Genomic DNA, 27,003 nt, shown 5'->3' on the forward strand with positions numbered 1-27,003 from the left:
TTTCCCTCTTTTTGAATTTCAAAAGTTTCCGAGAATATCCAAACACCCACAGCTTCTCTCTCTCTCTCTCTCTCTCTCTCTCTCTCTACATACACCGATCTCTCTTCGTTTCGCCGCCGAAGATTACCTCCTCCGCCGTTCCCTTCTCGTCGGAGTCCCCGGTTCTACCATCTCCGCTCCTTCACCAATTCGCCTATTCGACGCATCTTCGTGAGCCACAGTTCGATATCCGTCTTTATTTTTCCTAAATCTTCGATTTTCCTGTTTACTCCGAACTTCTGCTGATTAGTTTCGCCAATCAGGTTTAGGATCTGCGTTTCTAGCTTAATTTGATGTTTCCTGTTACTCGATTTCCTACCTTTGCTTATGCGAACAAGAAATCGCAACGGGAACCTAGTTTAGAAATAGCGATTACACTTTCGAACGAATGAGACTGAACGATACTTTCAATTGTGATGTATTTTGGTCTGGGTACCGTTGGAAGCTAAATCGTTGCTTTATTGACAGATAGCCTCCAGATATGGGTGTCGAGGATTATCATGTGATAGAGCTCGTCGGTGAAGGCTCTTTTGGGAGGGTTTACAAAGGAAGACGCAAGTATACCGGCCAGGTAAATATATTGTTGTTTGATGCTGCTCATTTTCATCCGCTACTTCACTCAGCTTATCATATCTTAATTTGGTAAATTTATACTCATTTATTGCTCCAGACGGTGGCGATGAAGTTCATCATGAAACAGGGAAAGAGTGACAAGGATATACATAGTCTAAGGCAAGAAATCGAGGTCAGTAAATTTCTTAAGTCCCTGGGCTTACATGCTTCACTTCATTTGACACTATCAACTTTAATTCCTATCCCAATCTATTTTTAATATTATTGGATTTGACCAATGTTTTTTTATGCCTCAGATATTGCGGAAGCTCAAGCATGAGAATATAATTGAAATGCTCGACTCCTTTGAAAACACGCGGGAGTTCTGTGTTGTCACTGAGTTTGCCCAAGTACTTTTCTCACTGTTGTCTGTAGAATAAAACCTGTACTTATATGTTCAAATTAAGAATCATGATGGAGCACCTAATTTCACAGGGTGAACTGTTTGAGATTCTTGAAGATGACAAGTGCCTTCCAGAAGAGCAAGTTCAAGCAATCGCAAAGCAGTTGGTAACACGTTATTGGCCAACATGGCTCTTATCTTCATATCTGATTTCTCCTTTTTATCATTTAATAAGACCATGTCGAAACTTTCAGGTAAAAGCTTTGCATTACTTGCATTCTAACCGTATAATTCATCGTGACATGAAGCCACAAAACATTCTTATTGGTGCTGGGTCTGTCGTTAAGGTAATATAACCTTCCTTTTGCTGCTTCTAAGAATTAAGTTTCAAAAGCTGTTTCTATGCTGCCCTCACACATCAGTTGCATATTGTCGTTTCTCAAAGAAAAGAAGTAAGAGATATTATAAGTTCATACTTACAATACGATTCCTCAACTCTTATTCTCTTCTTACGGGTACCAGCTTACATATTAACTTATTGAAAATGATTTATGACCCATGGATTTTTCATTCTGTTATTGTTCAGAAAACTAAGTTTATCTTGTAAGTACTAGAGATGGATATGGCTAGTCAGGAATCTCATATAATTAGCTAAATTAAGTAAAAACAAAATTACTTTTCAGTCCAACTGGATCATAATTTTTTTCTTTTACTTCTCTTTGGCATCATCTTACTGTATTCCCTTTGATATTTCAGCTATGTGATTTTGGTTTTGCTCGAGCTATGTCCACCAACACCGTGGTTTTACGATCCATTAAAGGTTAAACATCTTTATTTTCTTTAGGTGTCTTAATGAATGTATAACTCAATAAGTCGCTCCTTGTTATTAATCCAAAATCTTACGTCAGGCACTCCTCTGTACATGGCGCCAGAGCTTGTGAGAGAACAGCCATACAATCACACTGCCGACCTGTGGTCTCTTGGTGTTATATTGTAAGTGGAAAAACTCATCTGAGCTGTTGTACTTCAATTTCTTTTGTTATAGAGTTATTATATAACTGTGATGGCTTTTATTTTGTATTTTTTTCGGTTTTGCTTTATTCTTGTGTTATGCACATTTCACTGCACTTGAGAATTGATATGATTCTAATTATTCTTGTGTTATGCACATCAGGTATGAGTTATACGTAGGTCAACCTCCGTTCTACACCAATTCTGTGTATGCTCTCATTCGTCACATAGTTAAGGTATATCAATCTTTTTCATAGATGTCCATAGTCTATGCTAAAAGTTTGAGCTAACATTATAGTGAATCTTCAAGGACCCTGTCAAATATCCTGATGAAATGAGTCCTTATTTCAAAAGCTTTTTGAAAGGATTGCTCAACAAGGTGAATTTCTTTTTTCTTTTTTTTTTAAAGCTGTCCTTCTAACCATTTGTTGATACGTTTGAGACTATTCTTGGACTGGGTTAAACTGTTTGTCTGTTACAATGCAAAACAGGTACCCCAAAGTCGATTAACATGGCCTGCTCTTCTTGAGCACCCCTTTGTTAAAGAATCACAAGAGGAAGTTGAAGCCAGGGTAATGATCTGATATTAATGACTTATACTTTGCAGCTTGAGTCTAATGTACAGAGCATTTCGGTAAAACTGTCGTACAATGAAAAGGATTTGAAACTGGAAAATGTTGTTGGAATAATAGATCACTAAGAACATTTTGAACGCTTATTCAGGAAATGCTTACTGCAGTAGTTGACCATAAGGCAGCTTGGATGCTCAAAGGAAATGGAGGGCAACTGAAAAATGGTTTGATTCTCTTCAGTTTGTGTTAGAATCAATTTATTAATTAACTATCTCTTTTATAAAATATATAGTGTTAAATGTCACAGAAAAGTGCGACTCGGTGACCCCAGTTGAGAACACATCTGCGACAAGAGTAGTGGACGTTCAGTCAGATATGAAGAGTGCTGTCGATGTAAATTCTCCATCCCCTGAGGATTTTCTCGGATTCCCAACCCAAGAGGAGATAAAAAGTTCAGGTAATGGGACATGCTATTTGTAAATCTCTTCTTCTTAACTTTGAGAATCAAAAGAATTATCCAACAGGTAGATCTAGTGATGTGATCAATGCATGTATGTAGATATATACATTTGTGTGCGTATTTAGATTTATTTCTGATGATCATTTCCAAATCAATCTAACAGATATATTTGGATATCATCTCTTTATTGTTGGTAATGGCCAAATGCATTTTCTTGTTCATCATAGCATGTAGGCAGTATGCTCTTTTGTTCTAGTTTACAATTCTTAGAGCTTGATTTTTGTTACGGTGCCGTGCTATGCTTGATGTTTGTTTAACACAACTCCTATGATATAAGGATTTTCTTTCTTCTCTTTTTTTTTCCTTCAGGTTTTGAATAATTTCATATATATACAAAGTTCTCCATTTGTAAATTTGCATGTCTTAAAGATTAATGATCAAAATTCACTTACATTTTCCTATGCGTAAAAGAACCTTAGCTGCCTTTGGAGTTTCTCTTGCCTTTATGGACCTATATATCATCCTAATTCATGCTTGGGTTGTTTTCCCCGTTTCAGGTAATGCAACACTAGACAAATTGGAAAATACATCCCGCACTGTTAAAGGTGCAAAAGTTATAGGCGAAGATGATAAAGCATTGGATCTTGTTTTGCTGTCACTGGAAAGATTTTCAAAATCGCCAGATTCTAATAGGTAAAATTTGGCATATACGCTGTTCATTTATTATATATTGTTGTCCTTCTACTTTGTCATAAGAACAGGAACATAAATAGGGTTCTTCCATAAGATAGACTCTAAAACAGGGCTGCAACTCTCTTCCAGTAAATTTTTGTAATTTATGACATTTTCCCATGCATGCATATTCACATGTCCGTTCATGGGTGTGCAGGGACAAAGATGTTGCTTGCTCTGTTCAGTCCCTCAGGATCATTTCCAATTTGGTTGCAGCTCGTGCCATAATTTCAGTTGGAATGATTGAGAAAATAACATGTGCGCTGCTAGACTTTACTGACACTCTTGTTGGGATGAAATCATCCGAGTTCAACAACATAATACCAAAGGTGAATTCTCTTGACCAAATCGTCTGGCAAGTGTTTGATTAGATACCTACTCCTGCTTTCCACTATCAACAAGTATAGGAAGTTCAAGGATTTGTAACACCGACTTTTTTTTTTTATCAGAGTCTCTTAGTCACTAAAAACTTGGTAGGGCATATTGAAGGCAATAGCATACATAGTTCCTACATCAGGCACTGGACCAAAGTAGTGGAAATCTTCATACAGGTGACCTTTTTTTGGGTGCACAATTCTCTTGTCAGATTAAACTACATGTACTTAATTATTACTTTATGTGTGTAGGTCGTTGGATGGGAAAGAGAGGGGACTGGTAGAATTATATATGAGGCCTGTTCTTGCATCACAACGATGTTATCTCGAATTGCTGAAGATCTTAAATCTTCAACTCCTGATTCTGTTTCTGAACAGATTTTGGAGCACGCTAACATGTCCCGCATAGTTGATCATTTGTGTCTTTGTCTTGCATCTTCTGGGTCGAGTTTAGCTTCTGGCTCTTCAGAAATGTTAGCAGCTGCCTGTGAAGCTTGTAGAGCAATATGGATTCTCATAGATACTTCCGAAACGTTCTTCAAGAGCGATAATATGAATATATTTCCTCTAGATGCTTTGCAGAACCGTCTCTCTCAGCATGACAACGGAAACACTGAGTGGGGTCCGTTATCTGAGAAACTTGTTGATACAGTGACAAGAACATATCTCCGATCAAAGCATGTGCAAGTTGCTGTCGGTCATTGCCTTCACCAACGAGTGGAGGCTCCATTAGTTGCTGCAATTCAGGTGATTATGTGATGTTCTTCTTCTTGCTTGTCGATCTTAACAAAATTGTTGTTGGTTGTCTGAATTCACCAAGTTACCTGATAACTTTTTTTTGGTCCACAGCTATAATTGAATTTATTTTCTTTCCGCTCTTTAAACTTAATTGGAAATTGCTTATGTAATGCTTCAGCTCTTGTCAAGATGCTGCCTTCACAATGGAATTATGCCTAGCATGCTTTGTGGTCTTCCCAGTTCACTGCCTATTACGACCGTGGTCAGTGGTGGAGAGGATGGTACAGTTATTTCAGAAATATTTTCTATACTATCCTATGCTTCATTATCAAGCAAAGACCCACAAACAGGAGAAAAAAATAACTTCGAGGGCAGACTAAACAATCTGGTGTTCCATTCATGCCTTCTGTTGGCAACCGTTGCTCAATGTTTGAAGTTAAGTGGGAGAAATTCTGCCCTGTTAATGCTTACAACTTCTCCGAGGAAGCATCTACATCGTCTATCTGCTATAGCCAATCATATTGCCTCAGATGATAAAATTGAAGCTTCTCTTCAAAATCACTCTGCTTCAGCTATGCTTGCCCTCGCATCTATTCTGTCTCTTGAAAAAGGATCTTCTGCTGAATCTTCTGTCTCTGAGATTGCAGTGCCTCTGATTCCTCGAGCTACTAAGCTTTGTTATCATCTTAGGCCTACGCCAAGTAATGAAGGTGAAGTCATATCACATTCTGCAAAGTTTACCAGATGGCATGGGCTTCTGGATGGATGTATCGGTTTATTAGAATCCAGATTGAAGTGGGGAGGACCTTTAACTGTGCAACAGCTTATTGCTAGTGGAACACCATTGCTTCTCATAAATCTGTTAGCTGGCAAACTTTCAAGTGCTTCCCCAGATGACATCAAGAAAACACCCAACAGGATTGGCTTGTCACCTGTTGGTGTTATATGGGCCATTTCGTCCATATGCCACTGTCTTTCCGGTGGCACTTTAACTTTCCGTCAGGTTCTTGTGAAGATTGAAAACATGAAGCTGATTACTTGTTTCTTATCTGATGCTCATATCAAACTAGTAAAAACCTGGGGAGGTCCTGGGGGAGGAAAGGATGGAGTTAGAGAGACAGTAAATGTGATAATAGATCTCCTAGCATTTCCTTTTGTTGCTGTACAAAGTCAACCAGGTTCATTATCTGCCACTGCTTCTGTAAATAGTGGTTTTATTCTCAACATGGGCTCTCCTGGTGTCCGAGTGTACCTGGAAGATAAAGATTTGCTAAAAGCTATAGAAGAGGATATGGAAAAATACATAAAAGTCCTCCTGGAGGTTAGTTCTTCGATTCTGTTTCCTTGATTTTACATACTTATGTTTAAATGTTGATTCGTTATTTCTCATGATTCATAATCTGAAATCTCGTTATAGACATATCACAAGCAGATCTTGACACACGTGATCAATATTTTCCGGGGGGAAAAGATCAGTTAGTGATGTCTTTGTTTCACTGATTTTTTGATAAATTTTCAGGTGGGGGTGCCGAGTTTAATCCTTCGTTGCTTGGAACACCTGGATTTAAAAGATTTGGTGAGGCCTGTTGCTTTTTTGGCCAAATTGGTGGGTCGTCCACGTCTTGCAGTGGATCTTGTTAGCAAAGGTTTATTGGATCCTAACAGAATGAAAAAATTACTCAACCATTTGAGTCCAAGAGAAGTCATACTTGATATTCTGATGATAATCTCTGATCTATCGAGGATGGATAAGGTCAGACACTGGATACATGATACATTCTATTTGTTACCTTTGCTTAGACACAGGACAGTGATGTAAACGATGTTATCTAATATCGTATTGTTGTCAACCGTACAGGCTTTCTATAAATACATCGGCGAGGCTTCTGTTCTGCAGCCTTTAAAGGAATTTCTTACTCATTCGGATCAAAACATACGGGCAAAAGCTTGTAGTGCTCTTGGTAACATGTGCAGACACAATGGATATTTCTACAGCTCTCTTGTAAGTTATAGCACTGGGATTCTTTTACTTTGAGGACTCCAACATTTTGGAAAAGAGTATTCCTTACATAGTGTGCATATTTATTGTGTGCAGGCGGAACATCAAATCATCGGGCTCCTCATTGATCGATGTGCTGATCCGGACAAAAGAACACAGAAGTTCGCTTGCTTTGCTGTAAGATTATAACAAACTAAGAAACAAATTTATTCTCCATTTCCATATACTTTTGATCAAATATTGAAAGAAGGCCTTTCCATTTTTATTTTTATTTTCAGATTGGAAACGCTGCTTACCATAACGACACGTTGTATGAAGAACTCAGACGATCTATAACGCAGCTAGCAAATGTTTTGACAACGGCTGAAGAAGACAAGACTAAAGCAAATGCTGCTGGTGCATTGAGCAACCTTGTTCGAAACTCCAACAAACTCTGTGAAGATATAGTCTCCAAAGGAGCTTTACAAGTTAGTACTACATGGATGTATTAATTTGCCAGGTCAAAATACATTAATTTATTGTGTTTAATTTTGTGTGTTTTCTTGTGATTTTGTGTGCAGACGTTAATGAGGCTGGTTGCAGATTACTCGGCTCTTGCCCTGAACCCGAGCAAGAAAGAGACAGCAGGTGAGTCACCGCTCAAGATCGCCCTCTTCTCATTGGCTAAAATGTGTTCGAACCACCAGATTTGCAGACAGTTCGTGAAGTCGTCAGAGTTGTTCCCAGTCATCGCAAGGCTTAAACAATCCCCTGAGGCTAACATTGCTCACTATGCTTCAGTAATTGTTGCCAAAGTCGGTGGTGATTCTTAAGAAAAAGATAACGTCCCTGTAAATTTATTGTATTAGGATACCCTTTGTGCGCTTTGTAGTCTTCTTATTACGTTGAAATTAGTATAAGAAAATGGGCCAAAGATCTAAGCTGCGATAAACTGAATTAAATTACCTCTATTGCTCTCTCTATTTAGGAGGTTGATACAATTCAAAAACACTTGCTTTGTCATGCTAGATTAACTTTGAGAACTTAGAAATAAGCTATACAGAGGAAGAAATAGCCAGTGTTTTATTTGGCTTCCACAATAACACTATGGTAGACCTTCCAGAAATTTAAGCTATTATCTCACTTCAACACAAACTAGATGTTCTGTCCTATGTTCTTTTTTGGAATTTCTATACTACAAAAAAAAAAAAAAACCTGGACCGTGATGACCACTCCCACAATTAATCCACGAAAAAGCATATGACAACTCTTCTGCAACTAGTCAGGCGCACACTCTGTGTTTTGCCTTCAGGCCATGAGTCTTCCAAAACTGAACATGCTCATATATTACACTAAAAGTATATGGACTGAAAAAAAGACATATACACAAATGTACTGAACAGGATATGCTAAATCTGTGACACATATGAACACAAATAGACGTTATTAGCTAATGGTACTGTAAGCGATGGCCACTTTGAGGAATCAAGAAATATACAACTCAGCTTGGCCATCAATAAAGAGACTCATAAATTCTTCTCCATCAACAGTCTCTTTCTCGATCAGGAGCTGTGCAAGCTTGTGTAGGATATCAATATGAGTTGTTATGATCTCCGTTGCTCTCTTGTATGCCTTCTCAACAAGCTCTCTCACCTCGGCATCTACGATATCTGCAGTTGCCATTGAGTAATCTTTCTGTGATGACATCTGCAAAAACATTTCAATCATATAAGTACCATTCCAAGTTGTTGAACCAATAACCGAGAAACCAAATTCAATTAGAAGTATACTTGTTGACCCATAAAGGGATTTCCACCAGGGCCACCAACAGCAACTTGTCCAATCTTTTTGCTGAACCCAAATCTCTCAATCATTTGACGTGCCACACGAGACACCTGCATGAAATCATTTGATGCTCCAGTCGTCACATTCTCATCGCCAAAGATCACCTCCTCTGCAACCCTGACATAGCATAGCCAACACAAGAGAGAGATGGTTCAACATACTCAGACCCTTCTTTCTAAATTCAAAACCCTGGCTTTTGTGATAAGACCATTACTAACTAACCTTCCGCCAAGTGCTACAGCCATTTGATTCTCGAGGTAACTCCTGCTGTACAATCCAGACTCAAGTCTTTCTTCACTTGGAGCAAAAAAGGTGAGCCCACCAGCTTGGCCACGAGGAATGATAGAAATCTTGGCAACCGGATCATATTCCGGCATAAGAGCACCCACTAGAGCATGACCAGCCTCTGCAAATTCAGATATTCATTTGAGGTGTTTAGAAAACATAAGTATCCCAGCTGCTCGCAACATTTAGTAAGAAAGAAAGCTAACCATGGTATGCAACAAGTCTCTTCTTCTCATCAGAGACAACTGCATTCTTCTTCTCAGGTCCAGCAATGATTCTCTCAAGAGCATCAGAGATTTCGTCCTTGCTTATTTCCTTAAGCTCACGCCTGGCTGCGAGAATCGCTGCTTCGTTCATCAGGTTCTGTAAGTCAGCACCCGTGAAACCAGGGGTCCTCCTCGCAACCTTGTCAAAGTCTACATCTTTACCGAGTGCCTTCCCCCTTGAATGAACCTACAATAAAACCAAACCCCATAGAGAAATAAGAATCTTTCACACAACTCCAGAGACAACCAGTAAACTTAATAAAACAGTTATGAAAAACCTGAAGAATCTTGACTCTGCCAGCTACATCAGGCCTATCCACCGTGACCTGTCGATCAAACCTTCCAGGCCTTAACAGAGCAGAATCAAGAACATCTGGCCTATTCGTAGCTGCCAAAACTATCACACCAGAGTTGCCAGAAAATCCATCCATCTCTGTCAACAACTGATTAATGGTCTGTTCTCTCTCATCATTTCCTCCTCCCATCCCAGCTCCTCTCTGCCTCCCCACAGCGTCAATCTCATCAATGAATACAATACAAGGGGCTTTCGACTTAGCCTTCTCGAACAAATCCCTAACTCTAGATGCACCCACACCCACGAAAAGCTCCACAAACTCTGAGGCCGCGCAAGAGAAGAACGGTACTCCTGCTTCCCCAGCTACAGCCCTGGCCAAGAGGGTCTTACCCGTACCAGGCGGTCCAACAAGCAAACACCCTTTAGGAATCTTGGCACCCAAGGCTGTGTACTTATCAGGATTCTTCAAGAAATCCACAACTTCCTGTAATTCCAGCTTAGCTTGATCAGCCCCAGCAACATCTGCAAATGACACACCAGTCTCAGGCACTTCCTGGAACTTGGATTTAGAACGTCCGAAATCCATAGGACCACCCAAGCCACCAGGGCCACCACCAGGACCACCCTGAGCTCGCCTGAAAAGCAGGAAGAGTCCACCAAAGGCCAAAATCGGGAAAATCAAGTTTCCAATGACAGTGAACAAGTCGTTGCCAGTGGATTCTCCCTCAGACACAGATATATCAACTCCGTTCATAGCCAAGATATCAATGAGGTCAGGGTCATTGGGAACAATCACAGAGGCACGGCGGTTATCAACGGCAGTAAGCTGAAGAACAGAACCGTCTTTGCTGAATCTAACTCTCTCCACTTTACCTTTCTTCACAGCATTAAGAAACTCGCTGTATCGCCACTGAGATCCTTCTGGAAGATCAGATGATTTAGGACTAGGAGCCTTAAGTATCTCGTTCTGAATAAACAACGGCGACGTCGATGGCTTCACTGCTTGAGCTTCAACAACGACAGATGGAGAAGGTGGTTCGTCCACTACAGCTAAAGCTCGCGGAGGCGAAGATGATGACATCGAGGAAAACAGAATAGCTGCTAAAGCTACTTTCGACGAAAACGGCGAATTGGGTTTAGCATTTGGCGAATTGTTGTCTTCATCCCGAAGAGACGATCGAGGGATTTGATATTTTGCGCGGGTGGCAAAGGGAAAAGGGAGCGAGGGGTTCCTGGTGGTTTTAGGGGTGGGAGAAGAGATTATGATATGGGATCCTAAGAAATTTGAAGAACGTAGTAATGAGTTAGAAGCCATTGAAGCAGCTCTCTGTTACTTCTCCGGCGAGAGAATTGGGATTGATGAAATCAAAATTCGAATTGAATTCTGAGAGAGGAGAATGAAGTCTTTTGGTTTTATGTAACGTAGAATCTCGCGACTTGGAGTTAGTCTACGTTAGCTATCTCATATCCACTCGTCCACTGATCGTAAAACGCCACAAAAAATTAATGTAAGAAAATCGAAAAAAATCTGTATAGAGAGGTCGGACACCTTCGGTTCACTTAAAATAAAAAAGCTCTACTGAACTCTAAACCAATTTTAATTCGGTTCGGTCTTCGATTTCTGTGGGATTTGGACCGTTTCTATAAACCGTAAAGTTGCGAATGCACCAGAGACAAGTCTTTACATTGTGACCTTAAATAATACAAACAGCTTTTTGTGGATGGATACATTTTTACAAACAAACCAAAAGGGGAAACAACATGACGCTTTCAAAAGGGTATGCTTGAATCCAAATAAAAGAAAAGAAATTCCAAACATGTCTTGAATGAGGCTCTGATGACTTCACCTAATAAGGGTGAATCACTTAAGCCTCAACACTGTTTGTAATAACAACATTAGATATTTCCCAACAGTGAGAGACTGAGATGTGTACCTTGTGTAGACTCCCTGTAGTGGTACTCTCCAAAATTTGTTGCTCCTTTTTGGAAAAGTGAATCTATGGCACAAGATCACAGTTGCGGTATCTAATGAGATGAAATAGACTATATATCTCAAACAGAAAACACCAGAGGAAGCACAAATGTGTGAGTGATAATAGTAAACTTTTTCTGCAATGAGCTGCCAAGAACATTGTTTGTAAGGAAGCATACCGAACTTTTTAATCTTTATATTTCATATATACCAACCACAAGTGTAAACTGTAAAACAACAGTAAAGGATTTGGACATAATATATCTGAATCTTCCTGCCTCTAGTAAGTGTCCCTTTTCTAATTGCTATATACATACAACAGAACTGTTATTTAATTGCAAAACTGAGACTACGTTGTAAGCCATCTCCAAGGTTGAGAACAGATGACAACCAAACCTGCCATAACATAAAGAGCCTTTGGTCAGATGATCAACCAAACCTGCCATCTCTAAATACTACCATCAGATAGGAAAAAAGGTAGACATGACAATATCTGCGCTGAACTATGTCACATAAGGTAGAGGAATCCACTAAATCATTTTAAATCACACATATACAAAGCTTGATTCCCAGTTTTCAGTACACTACAAGCAGCCAAAAGAGAACAGAATTTAGAAATATTACAAATTAAGTAAAAGCACTTCCTACAACTACTATGTTTCGCGTAGCATAACTGTTCTAGAAAAGATCAAGTGCACGGTTGGTTATTGACTATATGAACAAACCAGTGTTGTTCCCACGTTCTAATATAAGGAAAACAACTGAAAACAGAAAAGAAAAGTTTGCACAAAAGAAAAAAGGAAAGAAAAGAGAATCTGTCTGTCAAACCAGGGGAAGAAATTTCAAATGCTCCTGGTATGGGTTAAGAGACAGACTTACTTGCAACAGAATTCTCCAGCAAGCTGTATAGCACTATATTACGGGTTGAAGAAACTGGAGCCTTCCATGTTTAAAGCAACAAGAACTAATATACCCGTGATTATACCAAACCACAGTAATGCTGATCCTAAATTAAGAGGTTTTGCAGTTTCAGGTCAAGAAAGCAGAGGAAGGAAATCATCAAAAGAAATTGGGTCTCAGTATACCTCCATCATCGCCGGTGCCTCTACCAAAACTTTCAGCTAAAAATTCCGAATCTGATATGTCTGCACTGCTTTCTAACCCATTACTAGTATCTGCAGGTTGAAATCTTGCGTCCAACCCAGAGTTAGAAGGTACAGTATCCCCAAGAGAGTCACCACCAGAAAGTTCATTGTCTTCAGCTTCAGATGAAACTATGCCTTGAAATTCTTCACTCACAATCAATGCAGACAACACGTTCATAAATGACTCTTGACCAATCTCATCTGAAGAAACCTTATCTTTCCGCACAAATGAGCCAAGTTCTTCTGAATCTGACATTTCATCATCCGTAGCATCTGCATCAATGGCTTTGACATTGGTCCTGTCATCTTCTTCCTCCTCCACGTATGATTTGTATGTAAGCCGTACCAGTACCTCACCTGCAGATCCCTTTCTAAACAAACTCCAACCACCACGTAAAACCACTATTCTATCTGTAGGAACCGTATCTTGCAGTAAACTGAGATCAACCTGGACATATAATTAAGTAATAAGGCTATGTAGACAGCAACTTAGACATCCAGCACAAGCAGTAGAGATATGTTCAGAATACTACATAAACGACCAGTGCCTATCAGAGCAGAAATCACAATTTAAATTGTAGTTTCGCTAAACACGTATTCCTGTTAAGCTAGTCAGGTTCATGTGCAGATCACACATATATTGGTATACGTCCAGTTGGTTGCAAGGAAACTGCGAATTAAAGTTCTATCAGGACTAGCAAACCTCTTTTTAGACTGATCAAAAGATCAATATATATAATTCAATGGTTAATCCCTTTCACAGAGTTTGTAACTCTAGCAATGATACACAAAAGTTTGGCAAGGTCGACATGCTCAAAAAAAAAAGTCAATACTTGGTAGTAACTAAGCAAAGGCCCTTAATTCTAGGCACCTGATGTCTTCTCCGATTTGGTTTTGGTCTTTTCAATAACTTCTCAGATTTTCTCAGTCCGAGCCATATAATTTCACAATATCGTGCACAGAATAGTGGGACTCAACTTGACTGATACCTATGCAGTTATTTCTAAGTGTGTGGAAATTAAGTAAAGGTAACTGGTTCCTGAACAAAAGTTAGTAAACATGAGAGAAAGTCTGATACTGAAGTGGAAAAAATCACTGTCTCAAATTATAAACTAGTTTTCAACGTCAATCTATTATTCTATAGATTAGAAAAACTAAGCACCAAGAAAATCTGATTTACCTCTCCAGTACCGATAGCCATATCAGCAAAGCCAAGACGGTCATTGACCTCAATTTGTAATACTTGCTGTCTAGGATTTGAAACAAGGAATTGAAAGTCCTGCAAAGATTATAATACACACACTTATCCAGTTACATTTCAAAACCTTAACTAATAATAATTCACCACCAGATTATGAATGAACCATACCTGATTCCAGATTGGCCGACCAGGAGCCCCAGTGACAGTAGTTTGACTGTTCCTTTTACTACGGATAATTTGATCCCCTAATCTGAGAATTGCATATGGATCTGTTTTACCTGTTACCAATTATCAAGGAAAATGTACAAACTCGTAAAATAATGAAAGAACTCACAAATAGACCCATTTAGTATAGCTACTTTTTCCCAACAAAACTGAATGTACTTGCACAAGGAGATTAATATTCGGTAATAGATTGTCTGTCCATTCTATTTCTCCAAGACTCCAACTATGAAGGAAGCACTGACATGAAAGGAAGTATAGCTTACCAGAAAACATGTGTCGAAGCTTCTGCGCATCTACAAGAGTAACAGATAGTTCCCCGACAAAATCCTTATTGCCTTCCTGCATTTCTTCTGATTTAAGATCATTTGGAACAGGTCCAACAGCTTTTCCTTTCTGAAAATCCAAGACAATTTTCTTTGGTCGGACAAATAATCGAGGCAAATCCTTTGTCAGTAGTTTGGTCAAGAACCTGTAATAGACGATGCTGGGTAAAATTATAGGAAGGGAAAGGAAACTACTATTTCAAAACAACGAGGAACAGAAACACTCAACAGTAAATAAAATGACATAATGGTATCTACTCAGGAAATTGCACCCATGCATCTTAAACGATATGCATAAATTGCAGTGAGTTACAGACATTAAATCATCTAAATTCTAAGCAAGCAAAGTGGCATTTCTGTAGTATCAAACATTGACAAGAACAATTTTTCCAACAAAAAAATCGAGAAGTAACAGATACAACATAACTTACATTGATAGGACGGGGATTCCTGAATTCATCATCCAAACCATTCATAACACACACAAAAATGAAAAAAATGTGTGAGTTGCGGCAAGAGCAAAAGCTATAGTCTCTTCATTAATCAGCAATCGTCAATAACTAAACCAATCCCCAGTCTAGCCAACAGTTTATAAGAAATTCCTATAAAAGATTGTCAGTTTATGAAAGAAGCAGCACAAACAATATCATGTAGTTGCATACCCATTAGATTAAACAATCTGAATGCTGCAAGTTGAAATGTGACTTTTGGAAGTGATACAAACGAACATGATACAGCTCCCACCCAAGGCTGTGTTGGTATCAATCTTAGTTTGACCCAAAGCTCACCATCAATGTCAAAATCCCGGACACCAACTGGAACAACTATAGGGATGACACCGAATTTCAACGAGAGCAGTAACAACATGCGGGCACCACCAGCATACCGAAGGCCAATTTGATACCTATAACAGGAAAAAAGTAACAGGATAAGAAACCACCTTGAACTGAGCCCGCTGATAAACAGCTTGAAGTACCCTATATCCCGAAATATGTAACATCGGGAAGGTGACTAATTGAGATTGTTCATGAAGTTCTACTGATAGGAAAGTTTAAATATATATCATGAGAAGCTTCAGTACCAAACAAGAATACACGTACTGCAAGTCATTGGCACGGCGAGATGTCCTCCTCTCAACATTTCTGACAGACAAAGGCTCATCCCCTAACGAAAACTGCTTAATTTGAACTCGCTGCACATAAGCAGGCTTCTTCAAGTCATCAATCACAGGCTGCAACAAACCAACAAGCCAATCCTCAATTCCATTTCTATACACTTTCCAGAGCTTCCCCAAAACCATATTCACCCACTCCACGGACTCTTTCCTTTGCAAATCCTTGTCTAGGAACAAAGAGAAACTGGTGGGAACCTGTGGCCATGGTCCTGCTCCTCGTTGGCTTCCGTCTCCACCCGTTTCTCTCTGCTTCTTTCTCCACGTCCATAGTTTATCAAACGCGACACCAACGAAGAAGAAGAAGACGAATAGACCAATCACACCACGGTTAATTGGTGGAGACGGGATTGGATGGATTACACCTAACTGGGTCCTAAGCTTATTCACTATCGGATCTTCCCTAAAACTACTAAAATTGGTTTGGTCATCCTGAGTCAGAGACTCTTTCGAATTTTCTTCTTCATTGGAAAACGTAGAAAAATAAAATCTATTCGCAGCCCTTGTACTAGAAGCATCCGTCAGTCTTAGGTTCTTCGAATCCCGGCGAAGTCTGCAGGAAATAAACTGAAAGTTCGAAACTTTGAAGTTCCGACGCAAAACCCAACTCCTTGGAAACACAAAAGCGCCGAGCTCATGAGAGCAAGGACAGAGCAGAGGCCGAGTCACATAAACAGGTAATCGGAAATGCAAGCTCGATGAAGAAGATTGTGGAATCATTTATGAATCGTACCCGACGAAGAAGGAGAAAAATAACGCATAACTGTAGAGTAAAAAACCGTCTTCTCCAACGACACGTAGCATTATATGTGGAAGAAGCTAAACAAATTTGAGAAAGTGCACAAGAAAAAGTTCATCATCTTTTCTTCTTCCTTCTTCTTCGACACGTGGGAGCGGTTCAGTAAACCGATTGATTCAGAGTTAGTTCGGTTAAATTGGATGGGAATTTTGGTTTAATTCGATTTGAAATTCAAATTGAAAAGTATTAACCTCTCTGGTTTAATGTTTGAGCTCAACAGCTTCCTTGATCTTCCATTACAATTTCTTCATCTCAAGCACATACATTGCTTACTCCTCACTTCTCCAATCTTCTACACCCGCCGCGATCTCTTTTTCTCTCATCTTCTCCGTCGCTGCTGCACAGCCACAACTCAACTCCGTTACGCTCGTCGTTTATTATCTCAAATCCGAACTCCCAGCATTCAACTATGGGATTCGCTCGTTGGTCACTTCTCCGGTGGGATTACTCTCAACCCCCGTTTATCTTTTCTTGTTTATCTCAATATGCGGCGCAACGGTCTCGTCCCTAGCCGCCACACGTTTCCTCCGCTTCTCAGGGTTGTTTTCAAATTGAGAGACTCGAATCCGTTTCAGTTTCATGCTCATATAGTGAAATTCGGATTGGAATCGGATCCATACGTGAGGAATTCGTTGATTTCGGGTTATTCAAGTTCTGGGTTATTCGATTTTGCAAGTCGTGTTTTTGATGGAACTGAAGATAAGGACGTGGTTTCTTGGACTGCGATGATTGATGGGTTTGTGAGAAACGGGTTTGCGTCAGAAGCAATGGCCTACTTCGTGGAGATGAAGAATACTGGAACCGCAGCTAATGAAATGACTGTTGTGAGCGTCTTGAGCGCTACAGCCAAGGCTGCAGATGTTCGATTTGGGAAAAGCGTTCATGGGTTTTACTTAGAAACAGGAAGAGTGAAATGTGATGTGTTCATAGGGAGTTCTCTGGTGGATTTTTATGGGAAATGTGGTTGCTATGATGATGCCCAGAAAGTGTTCGACGAAATGCCAAGTAGAAACGTGGTTACTTGGACGGCGTTGATTGCTGGATATGTGCAAGGTCGTTGCTTTGATAAAGGGCTGTCAGTTTTCGAGGAGATGATAGAGAGTGATGTTGTGCCTAATGAAAAGACTCTAAGCATTGTTCTTTCAGCGTGTGCTCATGTAGGGGCCCTTCACCTAGGAAGAAGGGTGCATTGTTATGTGATTAAGAATTCGATTGAGATAAACACTACAATGGGAACAACACTGATTGATCTTTATGCCAAGTGCGGGTGTTTAGAGGAAGCTATATTGGTTTTCGAGAGACTTCCTGAGAAAAATGTGTATACTTGGACTGCCATGATTAATGGACTTGCAGCACATGGACATGCAAGAGGCGCAGTTGATCTCTTTCAGACCATGTTAAGGAGTCATACTTCACCAAATGAAGTTACATTTATTGCTGTATTAAGCGCCTGTGCTCATGGAGGCCTTGTGGAAGAGGGTCAAAGGCTTTTCCTGAGCATGAAGGAACGATTCAATTTGGAGCCAAGTGCTGATCACTATGCGTGTATGGTTGATTTATTTGGAAGAAATGGTTTGCTAGAAGAGGCAAAGGCTTTGATAGAGAAAATGCCAATGGAGCCAACAAATGCAGTATGGGGAGCTCTGTTTGGGTCTTGTTTAATACACAAAGACTACGAGTTAGGTAAATACGCAGCCTCCCGTGTGATTAAGCTGCAAACTAGTCACAGCGGGAGATACACGCTCTTGGCTAATTTGTACTCGGAATCCCAAAACTGGGATGAAGTTGCTCGGGTTAGAAAGCAAATGAAAGATCAACAGATGGTGAAATCGCCTGGATGTAGTTGGATTGAAGTGAAATTAGTTTATCAGATGTTTTGGAAGATGAGTTTATCAGATGTTTTGGAAGATTTGACTCCTCAATCTTGACTTTGGGACCTTTACCATTTTCCTCATAAGCCTTCTCTGAAACTATCCATGACCCTCCAGTTATATCCTTCTTTAGTCTTCAACCTGTCGGCTAATTTCTCTGATATCTCAAGATGCAATAGTACAGGCTTCTTCTTCTCTTCTGAATATCTACAAGAGAAACTCTTGTTTACAACTTTAACAGCTGAAGTTGTGTGCTCTTGATTCTCACACCTCGACTTGAGTGCTTCAATGGCGATTTCTGGAGGGATCTTAGGGTTTCTGGCTAGCTGTCTGCACGTCTCCATTGTTAATTTCTTGTAATTGAGACATCGGCATATCTTTGCTCGATCTCGGGATGTCAGATTCGGATGAGACTGTACAACAACAAAACAAAAATCATTACAGACTCCCAATTTAAAAGACTCAATTATAAACTGACAATATCACTGATTCTAAATTTTTTGAAAATTTGAACTATATTTTAGTTGCAGTAAAACATGTGAATAGAAAAATATGTATATAAAGCTGTACATGAAAAGTTATTAGTATTTTGTTTTTTTTTACTATGTATTTTACAAGTTTAACTGATAGTACCATACCAGAAATATTCCCTTTATAGATATTTGTACAAGTAGACTACCAGAAAAACAAGAAGAAGCATACAGTCAAGAACTGTGGCCTTGTGTGTAAATCTGACATGAACCCCCACGGCAGTAACAAGACAGAGTGAAGAATCTAAGGATGAGTCCAATCTTAATCACATATACATCCATGAGTACATACATATATGTACAAAACACACATTAATCTCAAACTTCAAATCTTTTATTTTGGATATAAACTTAATGACTTAGTTTGGCTTTATATCTCAAACTTCAAATCTTTATGATGAATAAAAGAATAGTTGACTCTATATCAACTCTTCATAATAAAATGTGTAAAGCCAAAATGTATTTAAATGCAAATGGCATTGTAATCTGTCTGGCACTTGTCATCTTCTATATGTCCAATACAAATTAAAAGATAATTATTCTCTTTTTTTTTTTGTCTCACTTTTGCAGAAAAAATAACAATTTTTTTTTTTGGCTCAATCAGTTGTAGTTGGTGAAGAAATTTAAGAAAACAAAAACATACTACAAATATTGATTTAATGAGGAAAAAAAAAACTGACCTGTAAATAGATGTCAATGGCTCTGTAAACACCATCAAAGCAATCTCTAGCTGAATCTGGCAAACTCTCTGCAACACCAAGAAACTTGGAGACTTTCAAATTCTGATCTGGAGATATCTCTCTCAGATACTTATCAATCAGTTTCCCAATATCTTTCATATTCCTCTCTCTTGATTCTTCTTCTCTGTCTTTCACAAACACTTTTAGTAATCTTATCACAAGATCCACATTATAAAAACCACCCTCTCTTCTTCCTTCTGCAGATATCAGAAGATCATCAAGTGTTGCTTGTTCCAACATTTCCCCAATTAGGGTTTCTAAACCGGTTCTTGACTCCCTACTTATGCTAAAACTTGATAAAACTCGAAGAACCCACAAGAGTTTCCTGCAGGAAAACGCGTTTTCCCCTGCAGAAATCACTCCTTTAACCGCTGTATCGGCTAAATCTGAGTACTCGAGTTTGTTCCTCGTAAGCTCTGTGCTAGTTCTTGATTTGGTTTGGAGTTTTGTCTTGAGATAATGGAGGAGAAATCTGGTTAGGATTGAGCTTTTTATGTTGGTTTTATAAGCTCCAATGATCTGAGTAAGCTTCAAGATGATCTGTGGGGAGAGATTTGACATATCGTCGAACCACCACTCGTTACTTCTTCCGCAAGAAACAGAACGCAAGATATACCTACTGTCTGATTCAGGGGTGTTCTTCGCCATCTCAGGAGAAAGAGAAGAGGCCAAGGACGAAGAGAGTGAAGAAGAAGAAAATGTCTCTGAGTTCCGAGAGATTTTGGTCAAAGCTGCGAAGATAAGCTTATCAACGAGACCGTAGGAATCTGCTTGGAGGAACACTTGCTCGCAGTTCTTGAGACACATGACGATGTCGTTCCAAGACCCATAGAACACTTCTTCTAGAAACTTCTCGGTCTGGAGGAAGAGATTAGAGAGAGAGAACTTCTCTGTCATGCCTAGATAAACAGAGCAGCAGTACAAAGTCGGGACATTTGAGACATCAACTGAGATATCTCCGTTGTTGTAACAGAACCTTGAAATCAACTCAAACCCATCTGGTCCACCGGGAAAATCATCAATCTCGATAGTGATGATCTCTGGAGATTTATTTTTCTTGTTTCTCTTCTTTTTGCTTAGTTTTATTATCTTCCTCAAGCTTCCAGAGTACTCCGTGATTACATCCTAAATATAAGAAAAACAGAGCACAGAGAGAATTAAGAACAGAGCAGCAACAAGACTGTGAATTTTGAACTGGGTTTTAGCTTTTGGGATTGGTTCTTTACCTGGTTGAGGAAGAAAGTGTATTGGCCATCGAGAATGATCTTAAGATCGTGGAGAAGAGACATTGGATTGAAAGCCTAATGAGTCTTGTGACTTGTGTGAGGAGAGCTTTTATTTTATTTTTCTGTTCTTACTCTGTTTTTTTTTTTTTTGGTTGGGAGTATATAGAGCAATAATTATAGTGGGCACATGTAAATGAGTGGGGGATATATATATAGTGTTTCATTTGTCTTCATTATTACACCTGTGAATAGAAGAAATGCACACCAAATAAATTAATTAAATCATAAATTCAAAGAGGAATTAGAGGGAAGTATAAGACAAAGTTTATGTTGGACTATATATAGTAGTAATGTTAAAAACAAAACAAACTATAGAAAACCACATAAAATTTTCAAATAATCTCAAATTCCCAAAAAAAAATTGATCTTTTCCGTTTGTCATGTTTTGTTGGTTTTCAAAAGAATGCCAATGAAAGTTTGATTCCTATACATAGAGAAGGATTGACTTTCAAAAAACAATTGATAATTTTATCTTTTCTTATCCAAGTGCACATTTTTTCCATTATACCAACCTTCTCTCTCTTTTTTTTCATATCTATAGAAAGTATTTTTTGTATTTTTTGTCATCATATCTATAGAAAGTATCTGGAAGTGTTCTATGAGGTTCTGTTTTAGGCCTTTACTTGCCAGATTATGAAGCCTTCGTTTCGAGAGATTTTCTCTCCTGTGATAGGAGGAAGCAGTTGTTATCGATGGGTTGGCCGTGGGCAGCATTGATTGTTCTCATTCTCAGTGACTTCAATGGAAAAGAGGGTGTTGATGGCTTAGATCTTGTGATTATCTTCGGTTGGTTATTTGTTTGCCTTATTCTTAGTTGTTGGTGTTGATTTCTTTTGTTGTTGGCTTTCAATTTTCTGTTTTGTATTTTCAGTTGTTTTTCTCAATTAGTTTTAGTTTTCGGGGACTTTCCTTCGTTCGTCGGCTTAGTTTCCCTTGTTTGGGTTTTAGACTCCGGCCTCCGGAGATATCTTTGTCTTCCGCCGGCTTAGTTTGTATTTCATGTTGTATGTTTTCAAGTATTTTCAATATCATCAGATGACAAAAAAAATCTATAGAAAGTATAGTTTTTTACTTTTCAGTGTCAAGTAGTTTGTTTGTGTATTCAGTTCATAATTTTACATGAGCTTTCCAAAATCAAGCATGAATAGAATCATAAGTTCTGGTGGTAACATTTAAAACTCAAACGTCTGAAAAAGTATCAACAGTCTATTGTACTTTCATCACTTTTATCTTTTAACTTGTTTTATGTTTTTCACTAACATGAGAATTCTGGGAAACACCATTGTAGTGCATGTGAATAATTGTGGGGTCTTAGACGAAAAAGATATTTCTGTTTTAAGTGAGAGTCCATTACAATCTTTTTTCATCGTATTTCCATATCCGACCATGTTCATGACTATGATATTTTCTTCTTTTATCAAAACTTTTATTTTGTTTTAAAGATTTTATTTAGTAGATAGATAGATATATCATCAATTCATCATCATCATCATCATCCCCGCACAATACAAAAGCCCAACTTATTTCTTATCCTGCTTTATTTATTATCCACAAGAATAAAATGTTCCATCTTCTCTCTTTCTATTCCATTAAAACCACATACATATCGATATGATTGGATTGGGGATAAACAAACGAAAAAAGACATCTATATAAACCAAAGGGGCAACTACAAAATAACACAGCAGAAAGAAAAGAAAAAAAAACTAATTAATATAAATTTGCAATTCACGTCGCTTACCAAATTACACGTTAATTTAATACTCCATGCTTTGACATAATTATCAATTTTTCAAAACGATAATCATGGGATATTCTTCACAACATAATCAGAGCAATATAAGTGACTCAATAAAAACAATAGCCATTGAAGTACCAAAAATATTTTTAAATTCACACAATAAGTAAAAAAGAAAAAAAGAAGAAGAAGTCCAAGACGTTGTAATGAAACCGTTGAAGAAGTTTAAGTCGACAAAGCAGATAAGAAACGCTATCCTAAACACTTATGACAAGCCTCTCAGTTACGGTACCTACTTCCACGTTCACGACCATAGTCTCGGTCCCGATCATGGTCATAGTCATAGTCACGCTCCTTGCCTCTTTCCCTATCTCGACTTCTGCTTCTGCGTCTATCCTTATCATAGAGATGATCTCTACCTCGGTCTCTTTGCCTGTCTCTGCTTCTCTCTCTTCCATCTTTATCAATACCTGCCACCAGCATCATACAAATTTTACATTTGATCAGGACCTTTTTCGGGGGTGGGGAAGCAGCAATAAACATCTATTCATCGTTGTTATCTTCCTCTTTATATCTACAGTTAAAAGAAGAAAACTCTAACAAGGAACAACATTTGTTTATTAGAGATCCCTTCAAGGCTTGGGCTATATATAGGCATGTCAGCTGAAGCGTAAATGTGAAAGTTTCCAACAAATCCTTTCCTCCATATATGTTAAGTTTCACTAAAAGTGTCTAGATGACAAGCGGAATTCTTTGAGGACTGTTCACTAACGGCTAGTACGTATGTGTCAAGCCAAATAAATTTCTATCATAATGGAAAGGTTCTACTCAGTATATAAGAAAATACCCTGCTGACATGAGTTAAATTTTTACAGAAATTACCTAGTTCCTCGACTTCCCACCCAGCACGACCAGCAGCAACAGCAGGCCTGTTGTCAGCTTGGTGCGTTTTAACACGGTACTTCTTCTTCAGATTCCCAAACTCATCATACATTTCACCATCATCCTGAAAATATATATGATGTATATGTTAAAAGCGCTTACCAAAAAACTGAGAACTCATATAAAACAAAGAAATTTTTGAGGAAATAAAATTTACTTCTTCAGCCTCACGCCTGCGTCTCTTTGTTTCCTCTAATTCTTGTTCATCCAATTCCTTGTAACCACCACCACGACCTCCCCTATTTAGAGAAAACAAATGAATAAGCACTGGTCCTTTAGGAGAACAAGTTTCTTAATGCAACTCTAATTCGGTCAGCGTTAAACATTACAAGCGGGATATCAATATTTAAAAAAAAGGAAAAGCTTTTGTTCAAATTGCAGAAGAGAGTATTGTCTTTTTTTTTTTCATGTATCTATCAGGCCATATCTAAATCAGAATATAAGAAAATACCCTGCCGACAACAAACTACAAACCTCAAATAAAAAATCTATGATCTCTCCTACATTCACTGTAAATTCATTTATAACCCAAACCATCAGCTCAAATATTGCAAATAGCAATACAAAGGCAATCGCATCATTGGCATTGAGTCATACCTCACACCACCTTCATTCTGACCAGGTTTGTTGGTGTTGCAGATATTACATTTTAAACGTTTAGCCCAGTTGACATTGCCACACCTGAAAATTAAAGAATTAGAACAAATAGAAAAGGTTGCTTTTGGATTTCTCCTGGATTAAAAACCAACAGAATTGGAAACCACAGCAAATTTAACACAAAAATGCATTAATTGAAAGAACCCATATGCATTCACACAGAGCAGCCTCTTGGTTAGGGTAGTAGAAAACACATAGCATAACTTGCATTTAATTTAAAACATGTAATCCTACTTAGTATCAGACACAGAAAAAATGAACATTTCACAAAGATGACTTCCACAAAAGAATTAAAAATAGAGGACACCAAATCAAAACTAAAACCCACCCACATTTCACATTCCATTATTCAGTTTACAGCCATCTGAAGGAAAATTACAAAATTTAAAAACAACATTCAAAAAAAGGAGGAAGAAGCAGCCTCCACAAATGATTTGAGTCAGTTTTAGAGACACAGCAGAGCGAGCCATCACTACTTTCTAAGTTTTTTTTTTTTTTCTGTCAACCTACTTTCTAAGTTAAGAGTCAACTGACATCATCAAAACACTGAGATACAAGCTATATTCCTTCCCATATAAATAACAAATTAGTTTAACATTTAGCAAGGCCACATACTATTTAAATGTTCTCTTGGCTAATGATGAAATTTAAATGTTCTATAATCATGCATTAAACAGTCATTCTTTTGAGAAACTGACCAACCATTTCCAAGCTAATCCGAATGCTTACATTGGACAAGCCCAATCATTTGGACCAAAAAGACCAGTAGGAGCACCACTGGGCTGCTTTCCCGGTGGCCCACCATCAGTGCCTCCACCTCGACCCCTTCCACGACCACCTGCCCCCATGCTGCCACCAGATGCACCAGCTGGTCGGGCAGTTCCACAGCGGTTACAAACCCCACGGAATGCAAAATTCACATTTGTACAACTGCCAATAGAAGGGTATGAGAGCACTACTGCTAAAAAGCAATAGAATACAAAACTGCCAATACAACGGAAACAAGAGCTAGATGAAGCTCCTCACCGATATCACATCACAGACCTTGTATTTGGGCACATCCAGTCACCATCTTGCTGCCATGGCTTGGCCGAAGAATCAGCCTGGCCTCTCCCCCTTCCAGCACCTTCATTAGTTTCCTCCTTAGCACCTCCATCAAATCCAAGAAACTCAACTGAATCACCGGCATTTTTGTTCTTCGACTCGGCCATAAGAACTCCAATGGTGCTTCCATGGAAATCTTTGTTATTGAACCATTCAACAGCAGCCAGAGCAGCATGCGGGTCCTCATAGGTAACAGTAGCATCCCCCTTGGGCTCATCAGTCTCTTTGTCTCTGTACAGCCATACCTTGGGAGTACCAGTTCGTTTGTCTCTCTAAAAACAATGGACAAAAAAAATGTAAGAAACTCGAAATATTGTGAACCATAAACAAGATTGCAATGACGTAAAAATAAAAGAAAACTATTAGTACCTGGCCAATACCATACCTTAAGCAACCCAATGGTCCCAAAATATTCAGCCAACATATTCTCGTCAGTGCCTAAAGGGAGATTGGAAACGTAGACTGATCCATTAGTAGGAGCTCCTTTCGTTGAATATCCAGCCATCGTTACGCAATTTCATCAAAAAACAGAGCCGGCACGAATCTGTAAATGACATTATGACAATACCCACGACTTCACACTTCAATACTAAATGTAAATTCACTTGTAATGTTCATCGTACGAATACATAAAGGCAAGGATAGATTCCGACGAAATACTCAATGAAATCGAGACATTGAAACCTCAAAATTTAGAGCTCAAAATCGAGGAGGACAAAAAGAAGATTCGATCCAGAATGAGAGATAAAAAAGAAAAAGGAAAGAGCGAGATAGAGAGAGGAATCTGACCGGCGATGAGGATTGAGCGGCGAGGAGAGGTCGTCGGATTAGGGTTTGGAAGTGCGTCTCTGCTTCGAGTAAGAGAGAGAGAGAGAGAGAGAGAGAAGAGATCGCGAATAGAGAGATTTCCAGGTTTCCCACAAGGGTAACCTCAATTGTTTGGTGGTTATTTGCAATTTCAATATAGTATTTTCATTTTATTTATTTTCCTTTATATTCCAACTTTTTTTTTTGACAACCATTTTATAACAATTATATATTGAATTTTTAATCTCTTATTCCATTATGGAAAATATATTCATATTTTCTTCCAAAAATACACATAAAAAATCATTTTTTTTAGAAATCAGTATATATTGAAAGACAAGTTATAACCGCGTTGGGCGATTCTTCCAAAAAAAATTTCCGGCTGGCATCGGCTTCTTTGGTGTTGGTCGGCCCCTTTTTTTCCCGTTTTGTTTGGTTTTTCAACTTTCTGTTTTGTTTTTTTTTGTTTATAGATCAATAACAATGGTAAAGTGATTGTCATGCATGATTATCCCATTCATGTTATTGATTCAATATCTCATCCTCTTTCTTTAGAGTCAAGAGTTTGCATTTTCCGATCAATATCCGGCAATGGTGTTGGAATAATATTGGTGCCTTTTCGCTAAGGATAAATCCAGGCATCTTCCGTTGTTACGATTTTGATTCCTTAGGTCTCCATCACCACTGTGACCATGATCATGACTTTAGTTTCTTTAAATTGATTAAGGACATTCAAATTCAGATATGGGATCCAAGAGATTCAAATTACAAAGTTGAAGATGGTGGAGTACAACTACAGACTAGTCATATATATGGAAGTCGTCTTATGCTCGTGTCAGAGATTGGCATCTCTATTTTTCCTTGCTCAAAGAGATTAAAAATTCTCTACATCAGAGCTATTATTACCTTTGAGTTATAGGGAGCCGTTGTTGAAGTTCAAAA

The 27,003-nt window shown here is 38.6% G+C and overlaps 6 protein-coding genes across 13 annotated transcripts; 2 read left to right on the forward strand and 4 right to left on the reverse strand.

Annotated features, from left to right (window-relative positions):
- Positions 1-47: 47 nt before the first annotated feature.
- Positions 48-7,870, forward strand: LOC17899609 (serine/threonine-protein kinase TIO). Of its 4 annotated transcripts, none has more exons than XM_006306534.2 (23): positions 48-302; positions 508-610; positions 710-784; positions 909-1,001; positions 1,087-1,161; positions 1,249-1,341; positions 1,751-1,814; positions 1,903-1,987; positions 2,169-2,241; positions 2,316-2,384; positions 2,497-2,577; positions 2,729-2,801; positions 2,885-3,034; positions 3,595-3,730; positions 3,927-4,098; positions 4,219-4,320; positions 4,396-4,890; positions 5,060-6,202; positions 6,401-6,634; positions 6,740-6,883; positions 6,977-7,057; positions 7,159-7,347; positions 7,441-7,870. In XM_006306534.2, the coding sequence occupies exons 2-23, from the start codon at positions 521-523 to the stop codon at positions 7,690-7,692; spliced, it is 3,969 nt and encodes a 1,322-aa protein (XP_006306596.1). In that variant the 5' UTR covers positions 48-302; positions 508-520; the 3' UTR covers positions 7,693-7,870. The 4 variants fall into 4 exon arrangements, with proteins under 4 accessions (XP_006306596.1, XP_023632562.1, XP_006306595.1 ...); XM_023776794.1 differs by having other exon boundaries at positions 48-220; XM_006306533.2 differs by having other exon boundaries at positions 48-210.
- Positions 7,871-8,187: 317 nt separating this feature from the next.
- Positions 8,188-11,006, reverse strand: LOC17897060 (ATP-dependent zinc metalloprotease FTSH 1, chloroplastic). The gene is made up of 5 exons (XM_006306831.2): positions 9,534-11,006; positions 9,196-9,442; positions 8,927-9,110; positions 8,650-8,821; positions 8,188-8,566 (listed from the first exon to the last, which is right to left on the reverse strand). The coding sequence occupies exons 1-5, from the start codon at positions 10,863-10,865 to the stop codon at positions 8,345-8,347; spliced, it is 2,157 nt and encodes a 718-aa protein (XP_006306893.1). The 5' UTR covers positions 10,866-11,006; the 3' UTR covers positions 8,188-8,344.
- Positions 11,007-11,698: 692 nt separating this feature from the next.
- On the reverse strand, positions 11,699-16,383 carry LOC17899466 (synaptotagmin-3). Of its 4 annotated transcripts, none has more exons than XM_023789264.1 (9): positions 15,517-16,383; positions 15,079-15,320; positions 14,848-14,866; positions 14,357-14,562; positions 14,037-14,146; positions 13,848-13,946; positions 12,608-13,115; positions 12,402-12,528; positions 11,699-11,918 (listed from the first exon to the last, which is right to left on the reverse strand). In XM_023789264.1, exons 1-8 carry the CDS (start codon positions 16,305-16,307, stop codon positions 12,440-12,442), a joined length of 2,064 nt encoding a protein of 687 aa, XP_023645032.1. In that variant the 5' UTR covers positions 16,308-16,383; the 3' UTR covers positions 11,699-11,918; positions 12,402-12,439. The 4 variants fall into 4 exon arrangements, with proteins under 4 accessions (XP_023645032.1, XP_023645031.1, XP_023645030.1 ...); XM_023789263.1 differs by having other exon boundaries at positions 12,402-12,522; positions 14,357-14,577; XM_023789262.1 differs by having other exon boundaries at positions 14,357-14,577.
- Positions 16,384-16,450: 67 nt separating this feature from the next.
- LOC17898881 (pentatricopeptide repeat-containing protein At1g50270) lies at positions 16,451-18,325 on the forward strand. Its single transcript, XM_006305793.2, has one exon. It carries the CDS (start codon positions 16,590-16,592, stop codon positions 18,312-18,314), a length of 1,725 nt encoding a protein of 574 aa, XP_006305855.1. The 5' UTR covers positions 16,451-16,589; the 3' UTR covers positions 18,315-18,325.
- On the reverse strand, positions 18,208-20,923 carry LOC17899878 (BTB/POZ domain-containing protein At1g50280). The gene is made up of 3 exons (XM_006307169.2): positions 20,754-20,923; positions 19,468-20,652; positions 18,208-18,670 (listed from the first exon to the last, which is right to left on the reverse strand). The coding sequence occupies exons 1-3, from the start codon at positions 20,814-20,816 to the stop codon at positions 18,338-18,340; spliced, it is 1,581 nt and encodes a 526-aa protein (XP_006307231.1). The 5' UTR covers positions 20,817-20,923; the 3' UTR covers positions 18,208-18,337.
- A 1,642-nt stretch (positions 20,924-22,565) lies between these two features.
- Positions 22,566-26,179, reverse strand: LOC17898837 (transcription initiation factor TFIID subunit 15). 2 transcript variants are annotated; one of them, XM_006305032.2, is made up of 8 exons: positions 26,044-26,179; positions 25,640-25,798; positions 25,195-25,526; positions 24,880-25,080; positions 24,091-24,174; positions 23,651-23,732; positions 23,434-23,557; positions 22,566-23,021 (listed from the first exon to the last, which is right to left on the reverse strand). In XM_006305032.2, exons 2-8 carry the CDS (start codon positions 25,757-25,759, stop codon positions 22,831-22,833), a joined length of 1,134 nt encoding a protein of 377 aa, XP_006305094.1. In that variant the 5' UTR covers positions 25,760-25,798; positions 26,044-26,179; the 3' UTR covers positions 22,566-22,830. The 2 variants fall into 2 exon arrangements, with proteins under 2 accessions (XP_006305094.1, XP_023632916.1); XM_023777148.1 differs by lacking the exon at positions 26,044-26,179 and having other exon boundaries at positions 22,585-23,021; positions 25,624-25,736.
- Between the last annotated feature and the right edge of the window lie 824 nt (positions 26,180-27,003).

This window comes from Capsella rubella, unplaced genomic scaffold (assembly GCF_000375325.1).
Source record: "Capsella rubella cultivar Monte Gargano unplaced genomic scaffold, Caprub1_0 scaffold_1, whole genome shotgun sequence".
NCBI lineage: Eukaryota > Viridiplantae > Streptophyta > Magnoliopsida > Brassicales > Brassicaceae > Capsella > Capsella rubella.

Bases quoted from the DNA above. Each gene is read 5' to 3' on its own strand.
- LOC17899609 (XM_006306534.2), top strand. From the start codon at position 521: ATGGGTGTCGAGGATTATCATGTGATAGAGCTCGTCGGTGAAGGCTCT. The intron at 1,002-1,086 runs GTACTTTTCTCA...CTAATTTCACAG, and splicing joins TTGTCACTGAGTTTGCCCAA to GGTGAACTGTTTGAGATTCT. The intron at 1,162-1,248 runs GTAACACGTTAT...CGAAACTTTCAG, and splicing joins AAGCAATCGCAAAGCAGTTG to GTAAAAGCTTTGCATTACTT.
- LOC17897060 (XM_006306831.2), bottom strand. From the start codon at position 10,865: ATGGCTTCTAACTCATTACTACGTTCTTCAAATTTCTTAGGATCCCAT. The intron at 8,822-8,926 runs GTTAGTTAGTAA...ATGCTATGTCAG, and splicing joins GCTGTAGCACTTGGCGGAAG to GGTTGCAGAGGAGGTGATCT. The intron at 8,567-8,649 runs GTATACTTCTAA...ATGTTTTTGCAG, and splicing joins ATCCCTTTATGGGTCAACAA to ATGTCATCACAGAAAGATTA.
- LOC17899466 (XM_023789262.1), bottom strand. From the start codon at position 16,307: ATGATTCCACAATCTTCTTCATCGAGCTTGCATTTCCGATTACCTGTT. The intron at 15,321-15,516 runs GTACGTGTATTC...TTCCTGTTATAG, and splicing joins CGCCGTGCCAATGACTTGCA to GTATCAAATTGGCCTTCGGT. The intron at 12,529-12,607 runs GTATACTGAGAC...CTCTTAATTTAG, and splicing joins AGGCACCGGCGATGATGGAG to GATCAGCATTACTGTGGTTT.
- LOC17898881 (XM_006305793.2), top strand. From the start codon at position 16,590: ATGTTTGAGCTCAACAGCTTCCTTGATCTTCCATTACAATTTCTTCAT.
- LOC17899878 (XM_006307169.2), bottom strand. From the start codon at position 20,816: ATGTCTCTTCTCCACGATCTTAAGATCATTCTCGATGGCCAATACACT. The intron at 20,653-20,753 runs GTAAAGAACCAA...TCTTATATTTAG, and splicing joins ACACTTTCTTCCTCAACCAG to GATGTAATCACGGAGTACTC. The intron at 18,671-19,467 runs GTCAGTTTTTTT...GTTGTTGTACAG, and splicing joins CCATTGACATCTATTTACAG to TCTCATCCGAATCTGACATC.
- LOC17898837 (XM_006305032.2), bottom strand. From the start codon at position 25,759: ATGGCTGGATATTCAACGAAAGGAGCTCCTACTAATGGATCAGTCTAC. The intron at 25,081-25,194 runs GTCTGTGATGTG...TTCTATTGGCAG, and splicing joins TGGATGTGCCCAAATACAAG to TTGTACAAATGTGAATTTTG. The intron at 24,175-24,879 runs GTAAGCATTCGG...TTTAATTTTCAG, and splicing joins AATGATTGGGCTTGTCCAAT to GTGTGGCAATGTCAACTGGG.